This window comes from Sus scrofa, chromosome 13, assembly GCF_000003025.6.
Source record: "Sus scrofa isolate TJ Tabasco breed Duroc chromosome 13, Sscrofa11.1, whole genome shotgun sequence".
NCBI classification, from domain to species: Eukaryota; Metazoa; Chordata; class Mammalia; order Artiodactyla; family Suidae; genus Sus; species Sus scrofa.
In genome coordinates this window covers 121,302,099-121,329,531 of record NC_010455.5, presented here as the reverse complement: position 1 = coordinate 121,329,531, position 27,433 = coordinate 121,302,099, and the positions used below count along the sequence as shown (strand labels likewise).

General features: G+C 39.4%; 1 protein-coding gene across 7 annotated transcripts in view; it reads left to right on the top strand.

The window, feature by feature from the left end:
- Window positions 1-27,433, top strand: part of MCF2L2 (MCF.2 cell line derived transforming sequence-like 2) — a 247,448-nt gene that overhangs the window by 48,840 nt on the left and 171,175 nt on the right. For 6 of the 7 annotated variants that reach the window (XM_021069898.1, XM_021069896.1, XM_021069892.1 and 3 more), the window contains exon 3: window positions 7,416-7,530. In XM_021069898.1, coding sequence (XP_020925557.1) covers window positions 7,416-7,530 — 115 coding nt within the window. Of the gene's footprint in view, window positions 1-7,409; window positions 7,531-27,433 lie in introns of those variants that run through there. The other variant, XM_021069899.1, reaches the window with a different exon arrangement.

Here is a 27,433-nt window from a genome sequence, read left to right as displayed (position 1 = left end):
GTTTTGTGGTTGTTGTTGTTGTTTAGTTTTTTTGTTTTGTCTTTTTGCCATTTCTTGGGCCGCTCCTACGGCATATGGAGGTTCCCAGGCTAGGGGTCTAATTGGAGCTGTAGCCACCGGCCTACACCAGGCTCCATCAACCAGGGATGGCTGGGAAGGAGAGGATGGAGCTTTTTTCTCAGTGAGGCTCCATGTACCTGGCCTGCTGTGCTCCCATGGCTGGTGGAGAGCAAGACTTGTTTCATGATGACCAACCCAGATTTGTGGCCAGATAGTTTGAAGCCTCTGAATGGCACGGACTGTGAGCAGGGCCATCAGCAGGAATTGGATGGTGACCAGGGCTAGGGCACCTGGTTTCTCTGACCTTGAAAGACAACCTACATGTTCCCAATGAATTTTGGATAGTTCTAAGCTCAGGGCTTAGCTAGGACACAAGAGAATATAAGCAGGTTAGTATGTAGAAACATTCTGTGCTTTGGATGGGCAGCTCTAGGTTCATATTCCAACACAATTAAGTAGGTTGGTCTGAACCTTGGGTTTCTCATCTGTAAAGTGGGTAGTTTTTAAATAGTCCCCAGCATGTCTGGCTACAAAAGAACATAGCCTATATAGGACATGTTTGTTTTGGCCATACCCTTGGCATGTGGAAATTCCTGAGCCAGAGATAGAACCTACAGCACAGCACTGACAACCCCAGCCGGATCGTTAACCATTAGGCCACCAGGAAACTCCTATTTCTTTGCTTTTTAAAGCACATAACAAGAGGTCAGTAGGTAGAAATTCTTGGTATTTGATCAACAATATTAAGACTGGCATCTTTGTAACTCTCTTGATATTTCTCTTATTTTTAAAGTCTTTACTCCAAGATGGCTGCTATAGCTCCAGAAATCAAGTCTGTACTCAAAGCAGGAAGAAGGAAAAGGAGCAATTCTGGCTTCTTCTGTTCCTTTTGCCAAGACAACAATAACTTTCGTAGAAGCTCTTGACAGACTTCTGCTTATGTCTCATTCCAGAATTATATTGTGTAGCCATACCTAGCAGCAAGGGAGTCTGAGAAGGCAAACATTTAGCTTTTTAATGCCAGTTAGAAGGTTGCCAAGGAAGAGGGTGTTGGAAAATTAGCCATTTGTCAGTGTCTGCAAAAAGGCTTTTCCTTAAGTATGAGGAATTATCTATTGATTTTTCTTTTGATGGTAATTTCCCTCTTTGAAATTATTATCGAATTTCTCTCTCCATCTCTCTCAACACCTTTAATCCTTTTAGAAATAATTAATAATGAGTTCCTGTTGTGGCTTAGCAGGTTAAGAACCTGACATGGTGTTCATGAGGATGCAAGTTCAATCCCTGGTCTTGCTAAGTGAGTTAAGGATCTGAGGTTGCCACAAGCTGCGGTGCAGGTCACAGATGTGCCTCGGACCCAATGTGGTTGTGGCTCTGGTGTAGGCCGGCAGCTGTAGCTATGATTCCTTAGTCTGGGAACTTCTGTATATTATGGGTGCAGCCCTTAAAAAGGGAAATAATTGATAATGAAAGCATGAAGTACTCAGGCTTGTGAAGTCCCCGACATCTCCCCCCATACATGTGCCAGTGGAGCCCCGGGTTTGTAGAGGTGGAGTTCCCAGGGGCAAGTGGGAAGTTCTTACCTGAAACAATGGAGACTATCAAAGCAAATAAGTGAGCAGAGTTAAAATCTGGTGTCTAAGTCAGAGACAGGGAACTTGTAACTTGGCACCTGGGAAATGAGAACCAATGCTAGAAATTCTAGAACAGTGCTGTTTAATAGAAATATAATGTGACCCACATGTGTACTTTTAAATTTTGTGGTAACCATATTAAAAAAGCAAAAAGGAACACTGGGAATTAATTTTAACATTATATTTTATTTAACCCAGTATAGCTAAAATAGCATTCTAGCATATCAGTATTCAAAATTATTAATGAGATATTTTACTTCTTTTTGGACTAAGTCTTGGAAATCTAGTTTGTGTTTTATACATACAGCACATCTTGGTTTGGGCTAGTCACATGTCAAGGGCTCAGCAGCCACAAATGCCTAGTGACTGTTGTATACGCAGAAATGGTTCTCAATCACGTTGGATCAAGTTCCTCTTTTTTTTAATAACAAAAGGTTTGTATTGCCCCCTCCCCACCATCTTGAAATGAAATGTATAGATACTGTAACCTGCATTAATTAGGATGTGATAAACAGCTCTAACAGATTCCAAAATGTATGTATAGTATGTATAGTTCAGACAAACACAGTAGAAATTTAGTCTTACTCTTGACACAGTCCAGCTTGTATGTTCAGCCTGTATGTGTGGTCAGCAGACAACTTATCTCCACACAGAGGTTCAGGAATGAAGGCTCCTTTCACTCTGTGGCTCTTATTGCTCTAACCCATTTTGTGGTCTTCTTACTATCTATATCCAGGAAGCAGACACGGAAAGAGAGTATACTACTTCTTTAAAGCCTCTGCTCGACAGCAGTACACACCACATTCCATCGACCTAAACCCATCTCAGTCATGTGGACACACTTAACTGCAAGGGAAGCTGGGAAATACAGCTAGCTTGTGCCCAGAGTGTGAACTGCCACCCCCTACTTATTTATGCATATACTTCAAAAAAATTTTAAAGTTAAATGTAGGGGAGAGCTGTAATGTGAAGGAGAAAGAAAACGAAAGGAAGCACAGTAAAATGATATGTATTTCCATATGTATTTCTAGCTATTCTAGAAGAAATAATGAAGTAATCAGGGCTTGCCTTTGTATGTGAAGTCGTCATAAAGGTAACAGGTGCACATGCCAGGATGTGGTACGGGTGACCAGAATCCCAAGTGGCCTTACTGTAGTAACTTTCTGAAATAGTAAACAATTGTTGACAAAGTTCTGAACAAAAAAGTAAAGTATTATCTTCCCTCAATTTATATGGTAGTTGCAATTTCTGGAAAACTCAGTATATATTTTAAAACCCTTCAAAAATATGATTTGTGACAGCACAGGTGGTCCATTATGCTATCGGAAATAAGTCAGACAGAGAAAGATGAATACTTTATGATCTTAATTATATGATCCAAAAAACCCCAGAACTCTTAGAAATAGAGAACAGGTTGGTGGTTGCCAAAGGTGGGATGGGTGAAGGTGGTCAAAAGATGCAAACTTCCAGAGATAAAATAAATAAGTTCTTGGGAGTTCCTATTGTGGTGCAGCAGAAATGAATCCCACTAGGATCCATGAGGATGCAGGCTCCATCCCTGGCCTTGCTTAGTGGGTCAGGGTTCCAGGGTTGCCGTGAGCTGTGGCGTAGATTGCAGATGCAGCTTGGATCCCATGTTGCTGTGGCTGTGGTGTACCCTGGCAGCTGCAACTCCCATTCAGCCCCTAGTCTGGGAACTTCCATAGGCTGTGGTTGTGGCACTAAATAAATAATTCTGGAGATGTGATGTGATAGATGGTGACTATAGTTAACAATATTGTATTGTAGATTTGAAAATTGCTAAGATAGTAGATCTTAAAAGGTTTTACCACAAGAAGAAAAATTATAACTTTGTGAGGTGATGGATGTTAACTGAAATCATTGTAGTGATCATTTCCAAGTATATACATATATCAAATCATTATTGTACCCCTCAAGCCGATACAGTGTCATATGTCAATTATATCTCAGTATTACTAGAAATATATTTTAATTACTTTATGACTATATGTAAAACAAAGTTAAGAGTTCTGGATCAGGTAACTGTAAACTGACTTTTTACTTATATTGAGTTTCTGGTAAGACATTCAGAAATCAAACAGGATGTGGGATAATTCTTTATTACGTAGGTCAGGTTATTTAGCATCCCAGGTTTCCCAAGAGCGTCCCAGGAAGTCGTACTTCAATTTCCCACTAAAATCAGTTCTTTGGGGGGAAGAGGAAGGGAAAAGAGATACTGGGAGGCAAGTTGCAGTAACCATCTCACTGTCTCTCCATTGTTCCTCTTCACTGTCTTCCTATAGGGTTTCTCATTCTTCCAAATTCTCTAAATGATGCAAGTCTTCATGCCTAGGCTCATGTACCCCAAGCACTTGCTAATGTTTTCTGCATTAAAGCTAGTTCTGTGGCATTTAATGTACAGGTAGAAATGATACCAGGAGGAGTGAAGTTTATTTTATGTCACCATTGTACTTCCAAGGACTCTAGTTTTCTTTACCTTTTGCATTTCCACATGTCCTCATAAGGTGGCGCTGAATGCCTTGTCATGGGCTGTCAACGGCTGTATGGAGGCCGTTGCTTTGTTTCCTTGGTGCTCCTCCTCTAAGACTAATAGACTACAGTTCAGCAGCACGTGGTGTCCCCAGGCAACCTTGGGGCCTCTCTGGTATTCAGTATCAGTTTTAACCAAGATAGGAAAATTCCGCCTTTCTTCATTTAGGCATGAATAGCTTTAATTAAAGTTAGTGAAAAAGGTAAAATCATTAAATGGTGTAATCATATCCTTATGAGTATTTTACAGTATTTTGGTTCCTGGAAATATTTTAGTCATTCTCTTGGCAAATATTGTTTATCCAGTTAATACAGTGTTAAAATGCATCTGAATTTAACTTTACTTGAGACACAACTTCTCTTTATTCATATTTCTCTGAAACTTCCTATGATTATGAAACTAGAAAGAGGAAGAATATTTATTAGTTAAAAGTAATAGTATCTTGATCTAAATTGTTTTCAGTCAGAATAACGAGGGAACTCAGTGTCCTTGTCAAACATCTAATCTGTAGGTATCTTTTTTTTTTAATTTAAAATAAGCATGCAAGATTAATAAAGAGGCATGCCTGGAAAAGAATGGCTTGGTCATCAAATATCACAGTGACTGGTTCCTGAGAGCCCAAGACTCACATTAACAGTGCTTACAAGAGACTTGTAAACCATAGTGCTGACTTATTCTTTGCATGATACAAATACTCATATTTGCATAGTAGTACGTTCTCTCTCTTGAGACAAATTTACATGGAACAAACATCAGTGTAGAAGCAGAAGATACTTATCAAGTTTGGACTCAGAGCAGCAGAGTGGGCTGGATGCCATTTTTTTTTTTTTTTTTTTTTTGTAATTTCTAATTTTTTTTTTTTGCGCCTTTTTTTTTTTTCAACCTGTGGCATTTGGAGGTTCCCACACTAGGGGTTGGATCTGAGCTGCAGCTGCCAGCCTACACTACAGCCTCAGCAGTGCCAAATCCAAGCTGCGTCTGCAACCTATACTACAGCTCACAGCAACACTGCATCCTTAACCCACTGAGCGAGGCCAGGGATCGAATCTGCATCCTCATGGATACTAAACAGGCTCTTTACTGATGAACCACAATGGGAACTTCCGTAGTTTTTCTTTTTATGGCCTCACCATAAAGTTCTTGGGTTAGGGGTCGAATCAGAGCTGTAGCTACCGGCCTATGCCACAGCCACAGCAACACCAGATCCTTAACCCACTGAGTGAGGCCAGAGATAGAACCCACATCCTCATCGATACTAGTCGGGTTCACTACCACTGAGCCACAATAGGAACTCCTGGTTGGATGATCTTAATGGTAGTGTCATCAGATAGACGGGCAATATGGCCTGGATTTTCGAGGTGATGGGCCAGGACCCTCTCTCCTTAGGAGTGTGGCCTGCCTTTGCTTCTCTGAGTCTCCATTTTCTGTAGTTTCTTCATTGATCCCACAGCCTCAGTAATCACAGTCTTTGTTCAACTGCAGGGATAGCTCTTTTGCTAGATTCATGAAATACGTGCGGTCGTTCATAGTTGATGTCACTTGGGAGCCATATTCCGCTGAAGTAATCTCCCTCAATGGACATAGCCTGGAAGTTGCTCATGACCCTTTGTCTGGGAAACAGGTCCTCAACTTCCTCAAACCTTGCTACCTTAGTATCAGTCATTTTTTCACAATCCGTTTTGGCCAAAAGCAGTACCTAACAGTTAAAACAACAAGTCTGTATAATCCTGACAATCTAGAAGCTGTTCCAAAAAATTACTACACACAAATTGGAAGGAAAAGTAATATTTAACTTTTATTCTTAGAGAACCACGATTATCTCAAACCTTGGAATCAGTCTAGACATCACCACCTGCATTTCCTATTCCACTTTTATTTTCATACTGCTTGCTTTTTACCCCATCAGTCCCCAAAACCCCAGCTTCCCAAATGTGCAATACCATTCAGAAGAATACTGCACAATTTAATGTTGAACTTGTTAACTACCTCAAGCTAGTGCCAAGCACGGCATCTGACAAATGCCAGCTATTGCTGTTTTTTCCCCAAATGTAAAATATTCATGGTGCTTCTGCGAGTTCACTATGGTTCCCTATTTGGAAACTTAGTCATGTGGGTGCATCTAGCTGCAGAGAAATTGGGAAATATAAACTATTTCATTTAATCTGGTGGCCTCTGCTCCAATGAATTAAATATTTAAATGCTAATTTTACATTTTTGTTCTCACAGAGATGTCTTATAGCCCTATTTAGGAGTCATTGAAGGGCAGCTGATTACTGCCACCTTGTAAGAATAATAACTATAATAATGGTTACCATTTATGGAGCACTTATATATAATAAAGACTCTGCTAAAGTGCTTTTCATATATGTTCTCACTTAATCCTCACAGTACCTTTGGGTAGCTACAGATAATATTCCTATTACATAGATATATATGTATATATAAGGAAACTTCTATTTACGTAAGTATCTTGCCTAAAATCACATAGAAGTTGAGTGGTAAAGCAGAATTTGAACCAGGCTGTCTGATATTAGAGCCAATTCTCTTAACCACCATGCTCTCTTACCTTTGATATTTACTAACTAAAAATGAAGAACAATATTGTAGGAGTTCCCATTGTGGCTCAGCAGAAATGAACCCTACTAATATCCAAGAGGATGTGGGTTCGATCCCTGGCCTTGCGCAGTGGGTTAAGAATGCAACGTTGCCATGAACTGTGGGGTAGGTAACAGACACGGCTCAGATCTGGCATGGCTGTAGCTGTGGCTACTGCTCAGATTCGATTCCTAGCCTGGGAAGTTCTATATGACATAGATGTGGCCCTAAAAAGACAAAAAAAAAAGAACAATATTATATATTTGTGTTGGCATTATTTACCATTCTACCTATGTTAATATAATTAAATCAGTGTTAGATATTGTGCAGTGACTATCTTCAAAGGATTCAAAACTTGCATTCTCACACCATCATTGAGCAAGCATGAAGGAGAAGCAAGTCTTGCTGGAAATAATTCAGTGTCAACCTTCCCACATTCTGCTCTGAAATAATATAGACAGAAGAGGGGCGAGGCCAATGCACACCTCGATTTGATATTAGTTGAAGTCCTCTGCCTGCAGAGATGCAATGGGAAAACATTTTGCTAATATCATGACCATCCATTTTTGTTGCAGGAGGTCGAGGGAAAGACGGTGCCCCCATCATCACTTTTCCAGAGTTTGTGGGGTTCAAACACATCCCAGAGGAGGACTTCCTGAATGTTATGACCTACCTAACTAGTGTCCCCAGGTGAGATGAACACAGAGCTCTGCTGCCTTCCTGTCGCTGGCTTTAGCCTGAATTTCCTGCATGGTGGGGCTAGGATGAGATACAGTCTTCCGTGAGCACAGCTCACATTTTGGTATGTAACTCAGCCAGTTTCTCTTATCTGTCAGCCACAAGGGATGTGGAAAGAGACTAGAAAATAAAGACACGTGAGTATCAGCTTTGATTATGATGTGCACATACGAAGAACTTAATCAGCATTGTTAAGTGAATGAAAAACTGATTGGACAGCTGATGCTGCTTTAGTTTCTTAAGGTTCATTGCTCTAGATTAAGATTATGGCTTTCTGGGATCTTTCGTCTTAAACACCTATCTGCTGCACAGAAAACTCAAGCCTTTCCAGGAGTTATTTAATTTATCTCCTTTAAATAAGGAATTTAGGGGTAGATTTTCATTGTCCTTGTTGGATGGAGAAACTAAGGCACAGAGGAAGGAAACTAAAAGTCTAGGAATAAAAACTGTGGCTATAGTTGAGACCAAAACAAGGATGTTTTCCGGCATCTGCTCCTTCCACCCTCTCTGCCCCAGGGTCTCACATATTTACGCCACTTAAGTCAATAAATAGCCAGGTCTCCAAGAGATGGAATGTGGGACAGAGTTCATATTGGTGACAGACATTACGCATACAAAGATGGAGCTTGGCCTGGGATCCAAATCCAAATTTCCAGGAGAGCAGACTCAGCTAGGATAGGCCCTACTTCCATGAGCTGAATGGCTCATATTGTCATCTGTTACTTAACTGCTTTGTGGTTAGGATTTTACACAATAGTCAGGGGAGTGCTGTTTAGCTTGTTTTCCATCTGCCTCATATGATTTAGAGGTAAACACCAGCTCTGTGGTTGAAAGGATACCTGGAGTCTGATCCTACCTGTTGAGATTAGGAAGGTGATTACTTTGCTTCCATCAAATGCACTTTAAGGGTTGTTTTTGGTTTTGGTTTTGGTTTTTACCCTTGTTACTTCTTCAGAGAAGGCTATGGATTTATTTTTAATGCACCTCTTCAAAGTTCAGTACTTAAATTGTATTTTACCAATTCCCCTGTTTTCTACCTCTGATCCCAGAATATTGTAAGCATTGTGCAGACACAAGAGGATTTGGGTTTTGTTGGTTTGAGGGGAGAATGCTGTAGATCTCTGGGCTTTGCTCATGCAGTTCTGTCCATTGGAATACCTTTCCCACCCATCTAAACCTGGCTAACTCCTGCACAGTTGTCAGCCCTCAGTCTGATTTCATTTCTTCAAGGAAACCTTCCCTGACTCCAGTTCTGCTCTCGCAGACTCTTTATTTCCACAGAACTCTGAGTGGACCCCTTGCATAATGCCATGGTATGTGGAAATTATTTCTGTTTCTCCGATTATACTGTGAACTACTTAAGAATAGGGGCCAATGCTTTTTTTTTTTTTTCCTTCTAATTTTTTTTTAAATCCCTAGCCTTACACATAGTAGGTTCTCAATAAGTAATGTTGGTAGAATTTCTAGTTCTGATATGATTCATTTCAATCATAGGTGGGAAGAAGTTCACTTACAGAGAGAAGGGAAATCTCCTTCTCACTCCTGCTTTACTTCCCTGGGTTATGGGGAGTTGAACTGAACTTGATTTCTCTCTTTGGCTCTGTGGCTTTCCAAAACATTAACCCACTGGTTTAGCAACTCTGAGGAGCAGCAAGAAAGAGGGTGAGCAGGGAAGTGAGCCACTGGTAGAAGTGCCTCCTCCCCATTCTCATTATATTTGCTTTAAATTCACTAATTGTACTGAATCCCTGGATGCAGTCATATGCTAAATGGAATGGGTCATTTTCATTTTATAGGTGCAGCCTTTTCTGAGTCATGCTGATGGCCTTACATTGACTGTCACGTGAGCCAGTGTAGAGAGAAGCATCGAGGGGTCAAAACCCTACCTCACAGGCATAAGAAGATACGACAAACCAATAAGCTGCTATTTAAGCCTAATATCCCTTTTCTGCTCTATGCTCCTTGTATAATTTCTTGGGAACTAGGGTGTATTTTCCTTTCCTAGAATGCAATTTGTCTCTTGAGAAAGGGTAGCTGTCTGACCGGTTATTCCCGGTTCCTCTTCCTGGCATTTGCTCATACTTGCTCACTGCCCCACCCCTTGTTCCTTTCAAAATGAAACTGAAACAGTGGATAAGAAGATCTGAAAGGAGAATTTGACCCGAACCTTGCTTTCCAGTTTCCATCTCAGGTTCCAAAGAATGAAACCACTCCTGTTCTTTTATGATCCCCATTTACTGCACTTTGCATCTTCCTAAACATTAACAGTGGTTACCAGGCACCAGAGCTTTTTCCCATTTTGCACAGTGTTTCATAGGCAGTTGGCAGAGGGCTTATGACATGGACCAAAGAACTGATGCACTAGAAGAGGAGAAAGGCAGGATGCTCAGGGCAGGGAAAGAATAGCTCTGTGAGTGAAATTAATAAGGATCTCTCATTGCAGAAAGCCTTCCCACGGTAGCTCATTCTTTATCAGATCCTTGCTGAGTACCATCAGTGTGTAAGGAGCTGTGTTAGGTGCCATAAGGGCATCACATGACTATGTTGCCATGATAATTTTGTGAAATACTCAATGAAAGTGCTATAGGAGTTCAGAAGAGAGGAAAGTTCCTTCAGACAGGAAAAACAGGGAAGCTTCTGGAGTGAAGTGGCTTGAAGGATAGCAAAGATTTCCACAGGTAGATCAGAGAGGGACATTCCACAGAGAGAGAACAGGATGGTATTTAAGAGCTTTGGCATAGTCCAAACCTGGAATTAAATCCAGATTCCATGTTCACTAATATGTGATCTGGGGCAAAAGGTTTGGCTTCTATTTCCAATCCTCCTGAATTGTGAAGTTTTAAAATAGAGCATGTTTGGAGAATTACAAACGATCTAGGTTGCCCAGAACAAAGTGAGGCTCCTTTTCAGATAGTAGTGAGAAATGAGACCTGAGGTGACAGTTGGGAACAGACTGAGCAAGGAATTTCTCCACCGAGTTAAGGAGTTTAGGCACAGTGAGCAGGATAAGGCCATTGGAGGTTTTGAAGAAGAAAATGACAACCAGCTGAATTTGGTGGTGGTGTGCAGGATGGATCAGAGGCAGTGGGGGAAAGGAGACAGGGAGAACAGTTAGGGGCTTCTGCACTGGGATAGATGCCAAATGAAGCAGGAGTGAGCTGCATGATGGCAGGAGGACTGGATGGAAAGGAATGGACAGGAAAGACAGGCACTGGGGACAGCTACTGTGGGAAGCCTTTCTGCACAGGCAGTGGGAGAGGAGGGAGAGTAAGAAGCTAATGGTAATCCTCAGGTTAAGGAATTGTGTTCACCGTCAGACTTTTTTGCTTTTTTGTGTCTGGGCACATGGACTTGAGGTCGCATTTTAAATATGTCTCCAGTGGCTACAGAGTGTGGCTGAGTGGTTTGAAAAGGCATTTCTAAAACATTCTGAACCACAGAAATGGCCAACTATTTTTATTTATTTGATTGTTTATTTATAATTAAGGTATAGTTGATATATAATGTTGTGCCAATTTCTGCTGTACATTTTTTATCTTCTATCATGGTCTATCCCAAGAGACTGGATATAGTTCCCTGTGCTATCCAGTAGGACCTCATTTCTTATCTGTTCTAAATGTAATAGTTTGCATGTACTAACACTGAAACTCCCAGTCTACCCCTCTCTCTCCCCTCTTCACCTTGGCAACAACAAGTCTGTTCTCTATGTCTGTGAGTGTTTTATAGCTAGGTTCATTAGTGCCATAGATTCCACATATAAGTGATATCATATGGTATTTGTCTTTCTGACTTACTTCAGTTAGTAAGAGAATCTCTAGTTTCATCTGGGATATCTTTCCATTTCTTTGAATCCTCTTTTATTTCCTTGATTAATGTTTTATAGTTACTCAGCGTTATAGTTACTTTCACTTCCTTGGTCAGGTTTATTCCGAGGTTTGTTTTGTGGGTGTATGTGTGATTTTAAAAGGTATTAGTTTTTTATGTTATTTTTCTAGTATTTCATTGTTAGTGTACAGATATGCAACCGACTTCTGAATGCTAATCTTGTATCCTGGTACTTTGTAGAATTCGTTGATCAGTTCAGGTAGTTTTTGTGTGAAGTCCTTAGGGTTTTCTATATATAGTATCATGTCATCTGCATACAGTGACAATTTTACCTCTTCTTTTCCAATTTGGATACTTTTTATCTCTTTTGGTTGTCTGATTGCTGTGGCTAGGACTTCTAATACTACATTGAATAAAAGTGGTGAAAGAGAGCATCCTTGTCTTGTTCCAGATTTTAGTCCAAGGCTTAAAGCTTTTCACCATTGAGAATTATATTGGCTGTAGGTTTGTCACAAGTGGCTTTTATTTTAATTTTTTAATTTTTCTTCTCAGGGTAGGGGTCAAATTGTAGCCAAAGTTACAGGCCTGCACCACAGCCACAGAAACACTGGATCCAAGCCGATTCTGCGACCTACACCAACAGCTTGCAGCAACACTGGATCCTTAACCCATTAAATCACAATGGGAACTCCATAAATGGCTATATTATATTGAGATATGTTTTCTCTGTATCCACTTTGGTAAGAGTTTTTGCCATGGATAGATGTTTGATTTTGTCAGGTGCCTTTTCTGCATCTATTAAGGTGATCATGGGGTTTTTGACTTTTCTTTTGTTAATGTGGTATATGACCTTGATTAATTTGCATATGCTGAACTACCCTAGTGAACTTGGGATGAATACCACCTAGTTGTGATGTATGATCTTTTTTATGTGTTGTTGGGTTTGGTTGGCTAAAATTTTGTTGAGAATTTTTATATCTGTATTCATCAAAGTTATTGGCCTATAATTTTCTTTTTTGGTAGTATTTTTATCTGGTTTTGGTATTAGGGTGCTGGTAGCTTCATAGAATGTCTTTGGGAGTTTTCATTCTTCAGTCTTTTGGAAGAGTTTAAGAAGGATTGGTATAAGTTCTTTGTATGCTAGAATTAGTCTGTGAAGTCATCTGGTTTTGGACTTTTGTTTGTAAGGAATTTTTTTTTATTGCATATTCAATTTTCATTTCTAGTAATTGGTCTCTTCAGATGATCTCTTCTTGATTCACTTTTGGTGGGCTGTATGTCTCTAGAAAGTTGTCTATTTCTTCTAAGTTGTCAAATTTGTTGAAATAGATTGCTCATGGTTTCCTCTTATGTTTGGGTTTTTTTTTTTTTTTTTTTTTCTTTTCTACCCTGTTAGTTGATATTTCTCCTTTTTTATTTCTTTTCTTCTTTTCTTCTTCTTCTTTTTTTTTTTTTTTTTTTTTGTCTTTTGTCTTTCCAGGGCCACACCCACAGCATATGGAGGTTCCCAGGCTAAGGGTTAAATTGGAGCTGTAGGCCTGGCCTACATCACAGCCACAGCAACTCTCCTTTTTTGTTTCTTATTTTGTAATTTGGGTTCTCTGTCATCTTCTTGGTGAGTCTGGCCAGAGGTTTGTTAATTTTATTTACCCTTTCAAAGAACCAGCTCTTGGTTTTATCGATTTCTTTCTATTTTGTTTGAAGCTCTATTTTATTGACTTTCTCTCTGATCTCTATGATTTCCTTCCTTCTACTGCCTTTAGGTTTTGTTTATTCTTCTTTTTCCAATTCTTTTGGGTGGTAGGTTAGGTTGTTGATTTGAGATTTTTCTTATTTTTTTAAGGAAGGTCTGTATTACTGTGAATGTCCCTCTAAGAACTGCTTTTGCAGCATCCCATTGATTTTGTATGGTTGTATTTTCAGTGTTGTTTGTCTCAAGGTGGTTTTTAATTTTCTTTTTTTATTGTCTTATTGGCCCATTGGTATTTTTAGTAGCATATTGTTTAGTCTCGATGTGGTCCATTTTTCTCATTTCTTTTCCTGTGGTTGATTTCTAATTTCATGCCACTGTGGTCAGAGAAAATGTGTAAAATAATTTCTAAACTCTTAAATTTGTGGAGGTTAGTCTTGTGCTCCTCGTATGTGGTCAATCCTAGAGAATATTCCATGGGGATTTGAAAAGAAGGTATATTCTGGGTTTTTTGGATGTAATGTCTTGACAGTATCAATTAAGTCTAACTGTTCTATTGTGTTCTTTAGGGTCTCTGTTACTGTATTGATTTTCTGTCTAGAAGATCTGTCCATTGATATGAGTGGGATATTAAAGTCTCCTACTAGTATTGTATTTCCATCAATTTTTCCTTTTATGTCTGTTAGTATTTTATGTTATTTAGGTGCATATATGTTGATGAGTGTAATATCCTCTTCTTGAATTGATCCTTTTATCATTAGTGTCTTTCTTTATCTTTCTTTATGGGCTTTGTTTTAAAGTCTATTTTATCTGATATTGAGACTCTCACTTTCTTGTCATTTCCATTTGCATGAAATATCATTTTCCATCCCCTCACTTTCAATCTATATGTGTCTTTTGCCCTAAGGTGGGTCTCTTGTAGGCAGCATATTATAGGCTCTTGTTTTTTTATCCAGTCTGCCACACTATGTCTTTTGATTGGAGCATTCAGCCCATTGACATTTAAAGTAATTATTGAGGAGTTCCCATTGTGGCACAGGAGAAACAAATCTGACTAGGAACCATGAGGTTGTGGGCTCGATCCCTGGCCTCACTCAGTGAGTTAAGGATCTGGCATTACCGTGAACTGTGGCATAGGTCACAAATGCAGCTCAGATCTGGCATTGTTGTAGCTATGGTGTAGGCTGGTGCCTACAGCTCCAATTGAACCCCTAGCCTGGGAATCTCCATATGCCATGGGTGTGGCCCTAAAACACAAAAAAAAAAAAAAAAAAAAAATTGTATGTATTTATTGCCATTTTCAACCTTGTTTCCAGTTGATTCTGTTTATTCTTTTTTTTCTTTTTTTGGTTGATTTCCTTTTATTTTATGCTTGTATTCTCTTCTTTTTGGTTTTTATGAATGTATTGTTTGGTTTTGATTTGTGTTTTCCCTGTTTTTCAAGTATGTTAACTCTTTCCTACATCTTCTTGCTTTAGACTGATAGTCATATAGGCTCAAGCACATTCTTTAAAAACAAAAAAAGTCTAGATTTATTACTCTCCTTCCCCACATTTTATGATTTTGATGTACTTCATCTTTATGCTTTTGCTATTCCTTGTACTTATTATCATTTTCACAAATAGGTTTTTGTGGATTTTTGTTTGTTTGGCTGTACCTGTGGAATGTGGAAGTTCCCAGGCTAGGGACAGAATCTGAGCCACAGCTCCAACAATACCAGATCCTTAACCCACTGTGCTGGGCTGGGGATTGAACCTGCACCTTGTTAGTGACCTGAGCCACTATAGAGACAACCACAGATCCTTAAACTGCTGTGCCACAATAGGAACTCTAGAGTTTTTTGTTGTTTTTGTTTTGATCTGTGTACTGGCTTATTTAAGTGATTACTTTCCAATTATGGTTTCCTCCATCCTCTATCTTCCTACTTATTTCCTATTTAGAGGAGACCTTTCTTTTAAGATAGTTTTAGTATTGCTGTATTCTTTTAGTTTTTCTGTCTTAGAAATTCTTTTTTTTTTCTCCTGTTTTAAATGATAATCTTGCTGGGTAGAGTATTCTAGGTTGCACATTTTTCCCTTTTAAAACTTTGAATATATCTTGCCACTCCCTTCTGGCCTGCAGTATTTCTGTAGAGAAATTAGCTGATTGCCTTATGGGGGTTCCCTTATGATTAACTCCTTGTTTTTCTCTTTAGAGTCCTCTCCTTATCTTTAACTTTTGGTATTTTTATTATAATATACCTTGGTGTAGATCTCTTTGGGTTCATCTTGTTTAGGGCCTTCTGTGCTTCCTTCTTTAGATTTGGGGAATTTTCAGCCATAATTTTTTCAAATACATTTTCAATCCTTTTTTTCTCTCTCTTCTTCTTCTAGTATCCCTATTAGGCATATATTGGCATGCTTTATATTATCCCATAGATCTCTTACATTACTTCCATTTTTTTTTTTCATTTGGCTTTCTGTCTGCTGTCCTGATTGGTTGATTCTCATTATTCTGTCTTCTAAGCTACTCATTTGTTCCTCTGCATTATTCTTTCTGCTGTACAGTGCCTTTAATTCATCTTTCATTTCTGCAAATGAGTTTTCTAATTTTTCTTAGTTCCTCCTTATACTCTAGTTCCTTTTCCTGTAATCTACATTGCCATCAGTAGCTGTTGTAAACTCCTTCAGTATTTTCATTACCTCCTTTTTGAGTTAGACTGAATAGGTCTTTTATTTTTTGCTCCTTCAGGGGGAATTCTTCTGTTCTTTCAACTGGGAATGATTCCTGTTCTTCGTAATTTTGCCTCTATTTTTCTTATTCTGTGAGTTTGGGGTAAACGATTATCTACTGTGGTTTTGGAGGGCTATTTATATGTGGGAATGTCCCAGGGTAGCTTGTGTAGGTTTATTATTTCTTTGGAATGAAGGTTGCTTTTGGGTTTGGATGCTTGCTGTTCTTTTTACAGTATGTGCAGGCCATGATCCCATTGATAGGGGGCGTGTGGGTGCACAGCCTACACATGCTTCCAGGGAGGTGGGGGCAATGGGCTGCTCCTGCAGGTGGTGCCTGGTCACTGGGCCCTTGGCAGTGGTGGTAACCCCCAGGGAGGTGCTGACAGAGTCTAGTCTCAGGGCTCTCTGCAATGGCAATGATGAGGCATGTGAGTTCCCAAGGAGATGGGGGTGAAGGGCAGTGTCTATTTGCAGGACCCTCAGCTGTGGTGGTGATGGCAGGCCTCCTATTTCCAGGGACGTGGGAGTGGAGGACAGCACCCAGTGATAGGTCCCTCCACAATGATGTCCTTCCCATGATGGTGGGGACAGCAGACAGCAGGCCATAGCCTGTGCAATGGTGCCCTGCCACCTACAGCCTGCACACCAAGAAGTTCCTTTGGCACTCCCACTGCCACCCTGCCACTTGCACTCCCCGACAATGGTGCCTTCTCTGGAAGACCTGTCCTCCTCCCATACTCCCTTAGCTGGGGTGCACCACTGTCTAGCTCCCTTAAGCTGTTTACATGCAGCCAAACCTGGTCCTTTCCTGAGGACGGACCTTCAAAATCTGAGCCCCAGTGCCCAATCTCAACCCAGGTGTCTCAGGCTGGGCTGCACCAGGCAGTGGTACAGATCATCTGTGCAGCTGCGGTGCTCTCTCTGCTTCGCCCTCCTCAGACTATCTGCCGTGCTTTTCTCCTAGGTTTTGAGACTCCCCCTCTGTCCCAGCTGATCTTCCCAACAGTCAGGGGGCCTCCTAGTGTGTGGATTCCTTTCCTCTTTCACAGCTCGCTTCCAGGAGTGCTGGTCCCTTCCTGATTTCCTTTTTCTCTCTTTTCTCTCTCTTTTTTTTGTTTCGTCCTATCCAGTTATGTGGGGGTTTTCTTGCCCTTTTGGAAGTCTTAGATCTTCCACTAACTTTCATTAGGTGTTCTGTGAGAATCATTTTACATGTAGGTTTTTTTTTTTAAAGTATTTCATGTCCTACTTTTGATGTATTTTGTGTCATGTTATCGCTTCATACCCTACTTCTCTGCCATCTTGATTTGAGTTCCTGCTTATTTGTTTTCTTTATGCTGTTCACTGCTCCTTACTAAACTTCTGTTCACATGTGTTATTCCCTAGGTATCTTGTAATTTAGACTCCATTTCTCATGTGATTTTGTCTTCTTTTTTTATTCCTCTGACTTCAGTCAACTCTTATTTTATTTGTTCTTTTCTTTATATAATAGAAAAATCCCACTTCTGTTCTTGGTTTTCAAGTTCCTTACATGATTGTTTATAGACATGTAATTCAGTTTGGAGAGCTATGTTACAGATTCTTGTCTGCTTAATGACTAATTTTTTGCAAGGAATTTCATTACCTAAAAAGTTTTTTAATAGACTTTTTTAAACAGAAGTTTTATGTTCATAGCAAAATTGAGTGGAAATTTCAGATATTTCCTATATTGCCTCTCACACACATGCCCAACCTCCCCATTAACATCAAGTATCAGAGTGGAACGTTTGTTACAATTGAGCCTACATTGATACATCATTAACGTCTAGAATCCATAGTTTATATTAGGGTTCAGTCTTGGTGTTGTACATACTTTAGGTTTGGACAAATGTATTATGACATGTATCCACCATTGTAGTGTCATATAGGATAGTTTCACTGCCCTAAAAATCTTCTGTGCTCCACCTATTCATCCATCCCATGCTCTCAGTCCCCAACCCTAGCAGCCACTGGTTTTTACTGTCTCCATAGTTTTGCAGTCTGCAAAATGTAATATAGTTGTAACCATATAGTATGTGGCCTTTTTAGATTGACTTCTTTCACTTAGTAATCTGCAGTTAGGTTTCTTCCATGTCTTTTTGTGATTTAATAGATCACTTCTTTTTAGTACTGAGTAATATTTTATTGTCTAGATGTACTACAGTTTAGCCATTCACCTGCTGAAGGATATCTTGGTTGCTTCCAAGTTTTAACAATTATGAATAAAACTGCTATAAACATCCATGTATGAGATTTTGTGTGGACATAACTTTTCAACTCATTTAGGTAACCAACAAGTACACTTGTTGGATCACTTGGTATGAGTATAAGAACTGCCAGACTGTATTTCAAAATGGTTATACCATTTTTGAATATTCACCAACAAGAATGTGAGTTCCTGTTCCTCCACATCTTTGCCAAAATTTGGTATTGTCAGTGTTTAGGATTTTGACCATTCTAATAGGCGTGTAGTGGAATTTCTTTGTTGTTTTAATTTGCAGCTTCCTAATGATATATGTTGTTAAATATCTTTTCATTTGCTCATTTTCCATCTGGATATATTCTTTTGTGAGGTATCTGTTTTGTTTTTTTAATCGGTTTTTAATTGGGTTGTTCTGTTTTTTTATTATTAAATCTTAAAATTCCTTTGTATTTTGGATTATGTTCTTTATCAGATACATCTTTGTGAATATTTTCAAAGCCAAGTTTGTGGCTTGTCTTCTCATTCTCTTGAAGTTTTGATTCTTATTTTCTTTTTTTCCCCTTATTAGTAGCTTTGTATAGATGAATACTACTTTCATCTTTGCAATTAGTAGACAGGTTTGGTGGTTTGGAGTGGTTTATAAGATTCCTAATTCAAGAACACTGTCTTTGTAGTATAGCTAAATACAGCTTTTTTGTTGTTGTTGTTGTTGGTTTTTTTTTTTTTTTTTTTTTTTTTTTACTGCTGGACTTTAAAAATTTTTTTGGTAGTTAAGTGAAAAATTGTATATCCTTGATTTTTTTTTTTTTTTTTTTTGGTCTTATATGAAATTTTACCTCTTGTTTTTGGGGGTTTTTGTTTTTTGTTTTGGCCACACCCACAGCACATGGAAGTTCCTGGGACAGACTGAATCTAAGCCACAGCTGCAGCCTATGCCACAGCTGTGGAAACGCTGGATCCTTAACCTGCTGTACCAGGCCAGGGATTGAACCTGTGCCACCACAGTGACAACATTGGGTCCTTAACCTGCTGCACCACAGCAGAAACTCCACCTCTTGCTTCTTCTTGCCTTTACCACATGGTCACCATCTCTCCTTTCACTTCCTTTTCCTTCCCAGAAGCTTTGTCTTTCCAACACTGCTCCTTTGCATTCTTTTCTAGTTAGTACCCTGATATACTAGGACTCTTTTTTCAGTATCTTTGCACTTAGGGTGTACTTTTCTTTTTTGGGAATGGTTTTATCTCTTTCCCCTACTTTTTTTTTTTTTTTTTTTAACTCTGTTTATGTAATCAGAATTCTCCAGAGAAACAGAACCAGTAGGATACATGTATATTTACATGATGGTTAGTTTTATGTATTAACTTGACTAGGCTAAGGGATACCCAGATCGCCGGTAAAATACTATTTTTGGTTTTGTCTATGAGTGCATTTCTAGAAGAGATTAACATTTGAATCCAGGAATTGAGTAAAGCAGATTGCCTTCCCCAATGTAAATGGGCATTCTTCCAATCTCTTGAATGCCTGAATAGAACAAAAAGGTGGTGGAAGAGTGAGCTCTCTGGGTTTCAGCTGGGACATCCACCTTCTCTTGGATGTCCTGTGACATCAGTGTTCTGTCTTTGGGCCTTCAGATTCAGATCAGGATTGAAATCATCAGCACCTCCATTCGCTGGCCTTGGACTTGGTTTGAATTATACCATCAACCTCCCTAATTCTTCAGCTTGCAGATGGCATATTGTGGACTTCTTGGCCTCTGTATTCTATAACTGCATGAGCCAATTCATATAATAAAAATAAATCTCATATAATATGTATATCTTATGGATTCTTTTCCTCTGGAGAATTCTGGTATATAGATAAAGACATGTATTTCAGGTATTGGCTCATGCAGTTCTGGAGGTTGAGATGTCTTATAGTCTGTCCTCTGCAAACTGGAGATCCAGGAAGGTAGGTGATGTAGTTTGAAGGCATAAAACCAGAAAGCCGGTGCTGTGGATTCCATTCCAAGACTGAAGTCCTGAGAGCCAAGATCACTGTCCCAGCTCAACAGATTGAGGGAGAGTGTACATCCTTTCTTCCTGCACATTTTTGTTCTCTTCAGGACCTCAGTGGATTGATGATGCCCGCCCACCTTGGGGAGGGCATTCTGGACAAACCAGGGTGGTCAGGATGGTGGGTCAACCTGCATTTGACTCAGTTCTTTTTTTTCTTTTCTTTTTTTTTTTTTTTGTCTTTTTAGGGCCACCCCTAGTGGCATATGGAGGCTCTCAGGCTAGGGGTCGAATTAGAGCTGTGGCCACCAGCCTACGCTGCAGCCACAGCAATGCCAGATCCAAGCCATGTCTGCAACCTACACCACAGCTCACAGCAATGCAGGAGCCCCAATCCACTGAGCAGGGCCAGGGATCGAACCTGCATCCTCATGGATGCCAGTCAGATTTGTTTCCACTGAGCCACAGTAGGAACTCCTGACTCAGTTCTTATACAATTTCAGTTAACCATCATATTTTCTATTCCTTGCTTATTGAAAAAGGCAAATCATAGAAAATATATTAACATTAGAGCTTAATTAAGAAAATAAGTACCGTATCAACCACAAAACTGCTCTGGTATTTTGGGGTCAGAACATATTTACTTCAGTCTCTTTCACTCATATGTTTATTTTTAGGTCATGCTGAGACCAGCTCAGCAGGATGGGGTTGAAGAACGGGTGCTGTGAAACTTAAGGAAAAAAGTTGACATAAAACAAGACACAGAGACATTTATCTTAAGTAAAGGTGGGACTCAAGGTCTCACAGACCAAGAGCACCGCCTCAAGAAACCACACTGCTTTTATTGTGCTCTTTAGGATTACGTCAAGTGAGAAGGGGGCTATAGGTGGAGGATATAGGGGTTTTTTAATTATTATTTTATAAGTTCTTTTATTATTTAAAAGTCACTTAACTGGTAGATGGTTAAGCTTTTACTCTGACCTTTAGGCATTTAACAATCATTAGCATTTGAGTTAGCTATCTATCCATAGCATTTCCGAGAATCCTCACTGAGCTTCCGCAAATGGCATGTCTATTTGCGGCAACCCGGGTGTGCCTTGGTTTGCACCTTGGTTCTCTTTGCTAATGCATATTCTGTTAACGACCGCTCATAAACCACTTGGCCATGAGGTTCCTCTTTCTCTTATTCTTTAGAGGACATATGTGCTTGTGCAAACAGTGTGCCAATCTGCATGTGCCTAGAGCAACTCATTATGTCCTCATTCAGCTGACCCTATGAACAATTTATGCCTTTAGGTCTTTGTTCTTAAGCTTAAGTCATTTACCATCAGTGTGACTGTTTTTCAAGCAGGAAGATGGGGTAAAGATGGAGTTTTCAGCAAAGAGGCTAAGAAAATATTGTAGAAACATGTCTCACAACAAGGTCGTATTCAAAATGTCAGGTTTTTTTTTTTTTTTTGCTATTTCTTTGGGCCACTTCCATGGCATATGGAGGTTCCTAGGCTAGGGGTCTAATCGGAGCTGTAGCCACTGGCCTATGACAGAGCCACAGCAACTCGGGATCCGAGCCGCGTCTGCAACCTACACCACAGCTCACGGCAACACCGGATTGTTAACCCACTGAGCAAGGGCAGGGACCGAACCCGCAACCTCATGGTTCCTAGTCGGATTCGTTAACCACTGCACCACGACGGGAACTCCCAAAATGTCAGGTTTAAGTCATCAAAAATTCAATTATATTTGTTGCAGAAGAGTTATGAAGATTGGAAAATGAAAGAATATGGTGTTAAAATGTTTTCCTTACCAAGAGAATATGAATTTTGTGGCTTAAACATTGGTCTCAGAGTCAGAAGACTTTGAGTCTTAATTCTGCCTGTAGTTTTGTGACTTTGAGCAAGTTATTATTTTTAAATCATCTCTAAGGATGATTAGTTCCATCATCAATAAAGTGGAAATATTATTATCAACCTAGTGGTGAGGGTGGTTGTGAGGATTTATATTAAATAGTATTTATGCATCTAACCTATTATAGGATATTAGTGTTAAAAAGAACAGTAGGGATTAAAACAGCCGAGTGTTGCCTAAAAGAAATACATTGTCCTACATGGGTAAAGACTCAACAACTTACATCTTATTGGTCAGGTGTATTTTGATCTAATTTTTTTATTCTTTCTTTGTACATATAGCTGTATTCATGGCAGCTTCATTTATCCTTTTTTTTTTTTGGTTGTTTTAGGGCTGCACCCACATCATATGGAGGTTCCCAGGCGAGGAGTCAAATCGGAGCTGTGGCTGCTGGCCTTCGCCATAGTCACAGCAACACCAGATCCAAGCCATGTCTGCGACCTACACCACAGCCCACAGCAATGCTGGAGCCTTAACCCCTTGAGTGAGACCAGGGATCAAACCTGTGTCCTCATGGATACTAATCAGATTCGTTTCCCGCTGAGCCACGTTGGGAACTTTGGCTTCATTTATCTTAATTTAACTCCTATGAGGTCATTATTCTGTAGATTTAGTGCAGTGTCATAAATATGTCAGGTAATTAAAGTATTTTTTTGTATATGATGAAATTAAAAAAAAGAAATTCATTGTACAGAAACCCTATTTCCTGTACCTTTGGTGTAGTTTAGGTTTTGACCCTTTTGTTGAACCAGATAAGGTAGGAAAATAAACCACACAGTAGTTGATATTACTGCATGTTGTTTAGAATATTTACCTTATGAGAGGGGCTATATTCACAATCATTGACATGATTCATTAACTCTTCTTTCTGAGCTGTGGCCTGTACATAACTGTGCCCTGTACACAGTTGTTTCAGGAGACACTGTCCTTTATGTGCATATTCCCAGCAGATCCCACCGTGTTTACCCAGATGCTGTGGTCTCAGGTCTTGCTCTGCAGGGAGCTGTGAAGAGCCGTCCCTTTGGCTGTGGAAGCCACATATGCTGGCAGCTGTTTATTTCATAGATCAAAGAACAGCCTGTGCTTATGTACTATATTATATTATATTTGCTGAGCCTCTCCCAACTCTACCTTACTTAGGAGCCCTGGGTGCTCCCTTAGAACAATGAATTGAATAATTATTTGTTTTAAAGAGAAAAGAAAAGAAATAGAGATTAGGAACAGCAAAATATACAAAATAAAACTGCCAATAGGCACAAGCAGATATGCTGTGAGAAAAAGTTGAAGGGGAGTCTTGGGATGGGGTTATGAACATGAGCATTGCTATTGGAGAGCTCTTGAGTTTGAAATCCAGTTTTGCTAGTATGATATCAGGCAAGTTATTTTATTTCTATTAGCCTTTGTTTCCTCACCTGTAAAATGAAGACAACTATCTAGTTCATAAGTTTGTCAGATTAAAAAAAAAAAAAGATGCCTGACAAATGATAGGAGCTCAAGGTATAGTAGCTATTATTGTCTAAAATAATTATTGTTATTAATGTTGGTTTGCTTTTGCTGTACTACAAAATTGTTTTGGTCATTGTTGTATGCCTCTTGATCAATGCCTGATACCTCTTGTATACTCGATAAGTATGGATTTTTATTTTTAAACTGTATAACATTTTTTCCTTCTTCACAACTTGAATTTATTTAATTCTTTAGGTTTTTAAGCTGAGTTATAATTTACATACAGTAAAGTATACAAATCTCAGCTATATAGCTTGATGAATATTTACCTGTCAATACACCAGGTAACAGCCACTTAGACCAGGGTATAGAATAATTCTGTGAAGGTTTCCTCCTGCTTCTTCTTCTTCTTCTTCTTTTTTTTTTTTCCTCGTGCTTTTTAGGGCCGCACCTGTGGCATATGGAAGTTCCCAGGCTAGGGGTCAAATCAGAGCTATAGCTGCCGTCCTATACCCCAGCCACAGCAACATGAGATCTGAGCCGTATCTGCGACCTACACCACAGCTCATGGCAATGCCAGATCCTTTACCCACTGAGCGAGGCCAGGGATTGAACCCACGTCTTCATGGATACCAGTCTGGTTTGTTACCACTGAGCCATGGCAGGAACTCCTTCCTGAGTCTTTTCTATCAATATCTGCACTCCTACTCCCAGCTCCTACAAGGAAACCACTATTCTGACTTTTATCACCATTGATTGGAAAATTTTTTAAAAATTTGGAAGTAACCATCTCTAAATAATCCATAAATTAAAGAAGAAATCATAAGAGAGATTAGAAAACATTTTTGGCTGAACAGTAAAGACAGTATATCTATGTGATGTAGCTAGAGCAGTGTTTAAAAGGGAATTTTAACTTTCAATATTTGGACAGTGGAAGATAGGAAAGATTTAAAACCAGTGATCTAATCCTTTTATGAATCATTTATCCCTGATAATGCTCCTTATGTTTGACTCTACTTTTTTTTTTTTTTTTTTTTTTTCCTTTTTAGGGCCACACCTGCAGCATAAGGAAGTTCCCAGGCTAGGGGTCTAATTGGAGCTATAGCTGCCAGCCTACATCACAGCCACAGCAATACGGGATCCGAGCCGCAGCTGTGACCTACACCACAGCTCACGGCAATACCAGATCCTTAACCCACTGAGTGAGGCCAGGGGTCGAACCCAGAACCTCATGGTTCCTAGTCGGATTCGTTTCTGCTGCACCACGATGGGAAATCCCTGACTCTACTTTTTCTAATATTAATATAACTACATTGACCCTCTTATGATTAGTGATTTTATCATTAAAAGATTAAAAGATGATATATCTTTTACCATCCTCTTTTTCTTTTCTTTTTTTGGCACTACCCACAACATATATAGAAGTTCCAGGGCCAGAGATTGAACCCGCACCACAGTTGCAGCCTGTGCCACAGCTATGGCAACATTGGATTGCTAACCCACTGTGCCACGTGAGAACTTCCAACCATCTCTTCTCTTTCCTTTTTTTTTAGGGCCAACACCCACGGCATATGGAGGTTACCAGAGGTCAAATTGGAGCTGCAGCTCCCAGCCCATCCATAGCCACAGCAACATGGGATCCAAGCCGTGTCTCCAACCTACTCTGCAGCTCGGGCAACACCAGATCCTAAACCTAGTAACTGGGGCCAGGGACCAAATCCATGTCCTCATGGGTACAAGTCAGGTATCCATGCTGAGCCACATTGGGAACTCCCATCCTCTTTCTTTTAACCTCTTTCTGTCTTTATGTTTAAAGTATAATCACGGAGTTCCTGTCATGGCTTAGTGGTTAGCAAATCCAACTAGGAACCATGAGGTTTCAGGTTCAATCCCTGGCCTTGCTTAGTGGGTTAAGGATTCGGCATTGCCGTGACCTGTGGTGTAGGTCTCAGACATAGCTCGGATCCCGCTTTGCTGTGGCTGTGGTGTAGGCTGGCGCCTACATCTCTAATTGGATTCCTAGTCTGGGAACCTCCATATGCGGCAGGTGCAGCCCTAGAAAAGACAAAAAGGACAAAAAAAAAAAAAAAAAAGTATAACCACTATGTCTTGTAATCAGTATTTCCCCCCGACACTACTGGCCTTTTAAATGGAGACATTTAGACCATCTCCACTTAATGTGACTATTGAGATCGGTTGGGTTTAAATTTACCATCCTGCTATTTGTGCTATCAGTGACTTGCTCCTTTATTCCTCCTTTCCTGCTATGTTAGTCTGCTCTGTCTACCATAACAAAATGGCATAGACTGGACAGCTTAAACAACAGAAATTTATTTCTTCATGGTTCTGGAGGTTAGAAGTCCAAGATCAAGGATCCAGCTAATTCTGTTTCTGGTGAAGGCTTTTTTCCTAACTATAACGGTTGTGTTCTTGCTGTGTTCTCACATGGCAGAGAGCAATCTGGTGTCTCTTCCTCTTCTTATAAAGGCATCAGCCCTGTTGAATAAGGATCCCACATTTAAGACCTTATTTAATCTTTATCCCCTCCTTGCAGGCGCTATCCCCAGTTACAGTCACAGTGATAGAGCTTCAACATAGGAATTTGGGGAGGACACAATTCAGTCTATAGCACCTGCCCACTTTTGAATTATTCAGATGTATTCAGTATTCCATTTTATCTCATCTATTAGATTTTAAGTGATGTTTTCTCTAGTTTTACAGTATATATCAATTTATATATATATAATATTTAATAATACTGTGTTATTTTTGCTTTGAATACTCAATAGTCTTCTAGTGACTATTAAAACATAGTTAATAATATTTATCTACATGTTTAATGTTTATAGTGCCCTTCATTCCTTCTTACAGATTGAAGTTACCATGTGAGATTATTTCCTTTTAGGAACATGCATTTACCTATTACCAGAATGGTCGACCATCGCTTCTTGTGAAAGCCTCTTCCAGTATTTGCTTACTATGGAAAATCTTAACACTCTCTGCAATTTGTTCATTTAACTTTCTTTGTCTTCAGGTTATCTAATGTCTTTAAGGACAAATACAAGTTTTTAATTTAACCAGGTTTTTTTTTTTTTTTGATTGTTTGTTTTAAGGATAAGAATGAAAGTCTTCCTAAAACTTTTTTTCAGGTTGTTTCTCTCTCTTGTACCTTCATGCCTCCAACTTCATTCAGCCTGGGGAATATCCTTTAATATTTCTTTAAGTATGTATTTACTGGCAATAAATTCTCTCAGCACTAGCTGCCTGGAAATGTCCTTATTTCACCTTCTTTTTAAAAAATGTATTTTCAGTGGGTATAGACTTCTAAATGAATCATTTTTTCAGGTCAGCGCTTCTAAGGTATTTCATTGGTTTGTAGCTTCCATAGATTTCTATCAAAAAGTCAGTGATTATTTATAATGTAATTCTTCTGAAGGCAATGTGTCTTTTTTACTGGTTACTTTTTTTTTTAACTCAATGAACTTTATCACATTTTTAGTTGTACAATGATATCACAACCCAATTTTACAGCATTTCCATCCCAGACCCACAGCCCATCCCCCCATCCCCAACCTGTCTCTTTTGGAAACCATAAGTTTTTCAAAGTCTATGAGTCGGTATCTGTTCTGCAAAGAAGTTCATTGTGTCCTTTTTTTAGATTCCACATGTAAGTGATAGCATATGATGTTGGTGTCTCACTGTCTGACTCACTTCACTTAGTATGATAATTTCTAGGTTCATCCATGTTGCTGCAAATGCCATTATTTCTTTCCTTTTAATGGATGAGTAATATTCCATTGGGTATATGTACCACATCTTCTTTATCTACTCCTCAGTCAGCAGGCATTTAGGTTGTTTCTATGCCTTGGCTGTTGTGTATAGTGCCACAGTGAACATTGGAGTACCTGTATCTTTTCAAGTCATGGTTTTCTCTCGATTCTCAGGAATGGGAATGCTGAATCAAATGGTAATTCTATTTTTAAATTTCTGAGGAATCTCCATACTATTTTCTATAACAGTTGAACCAATTTACATTCCCACCAATAGTGTAAGAGGCTTCCC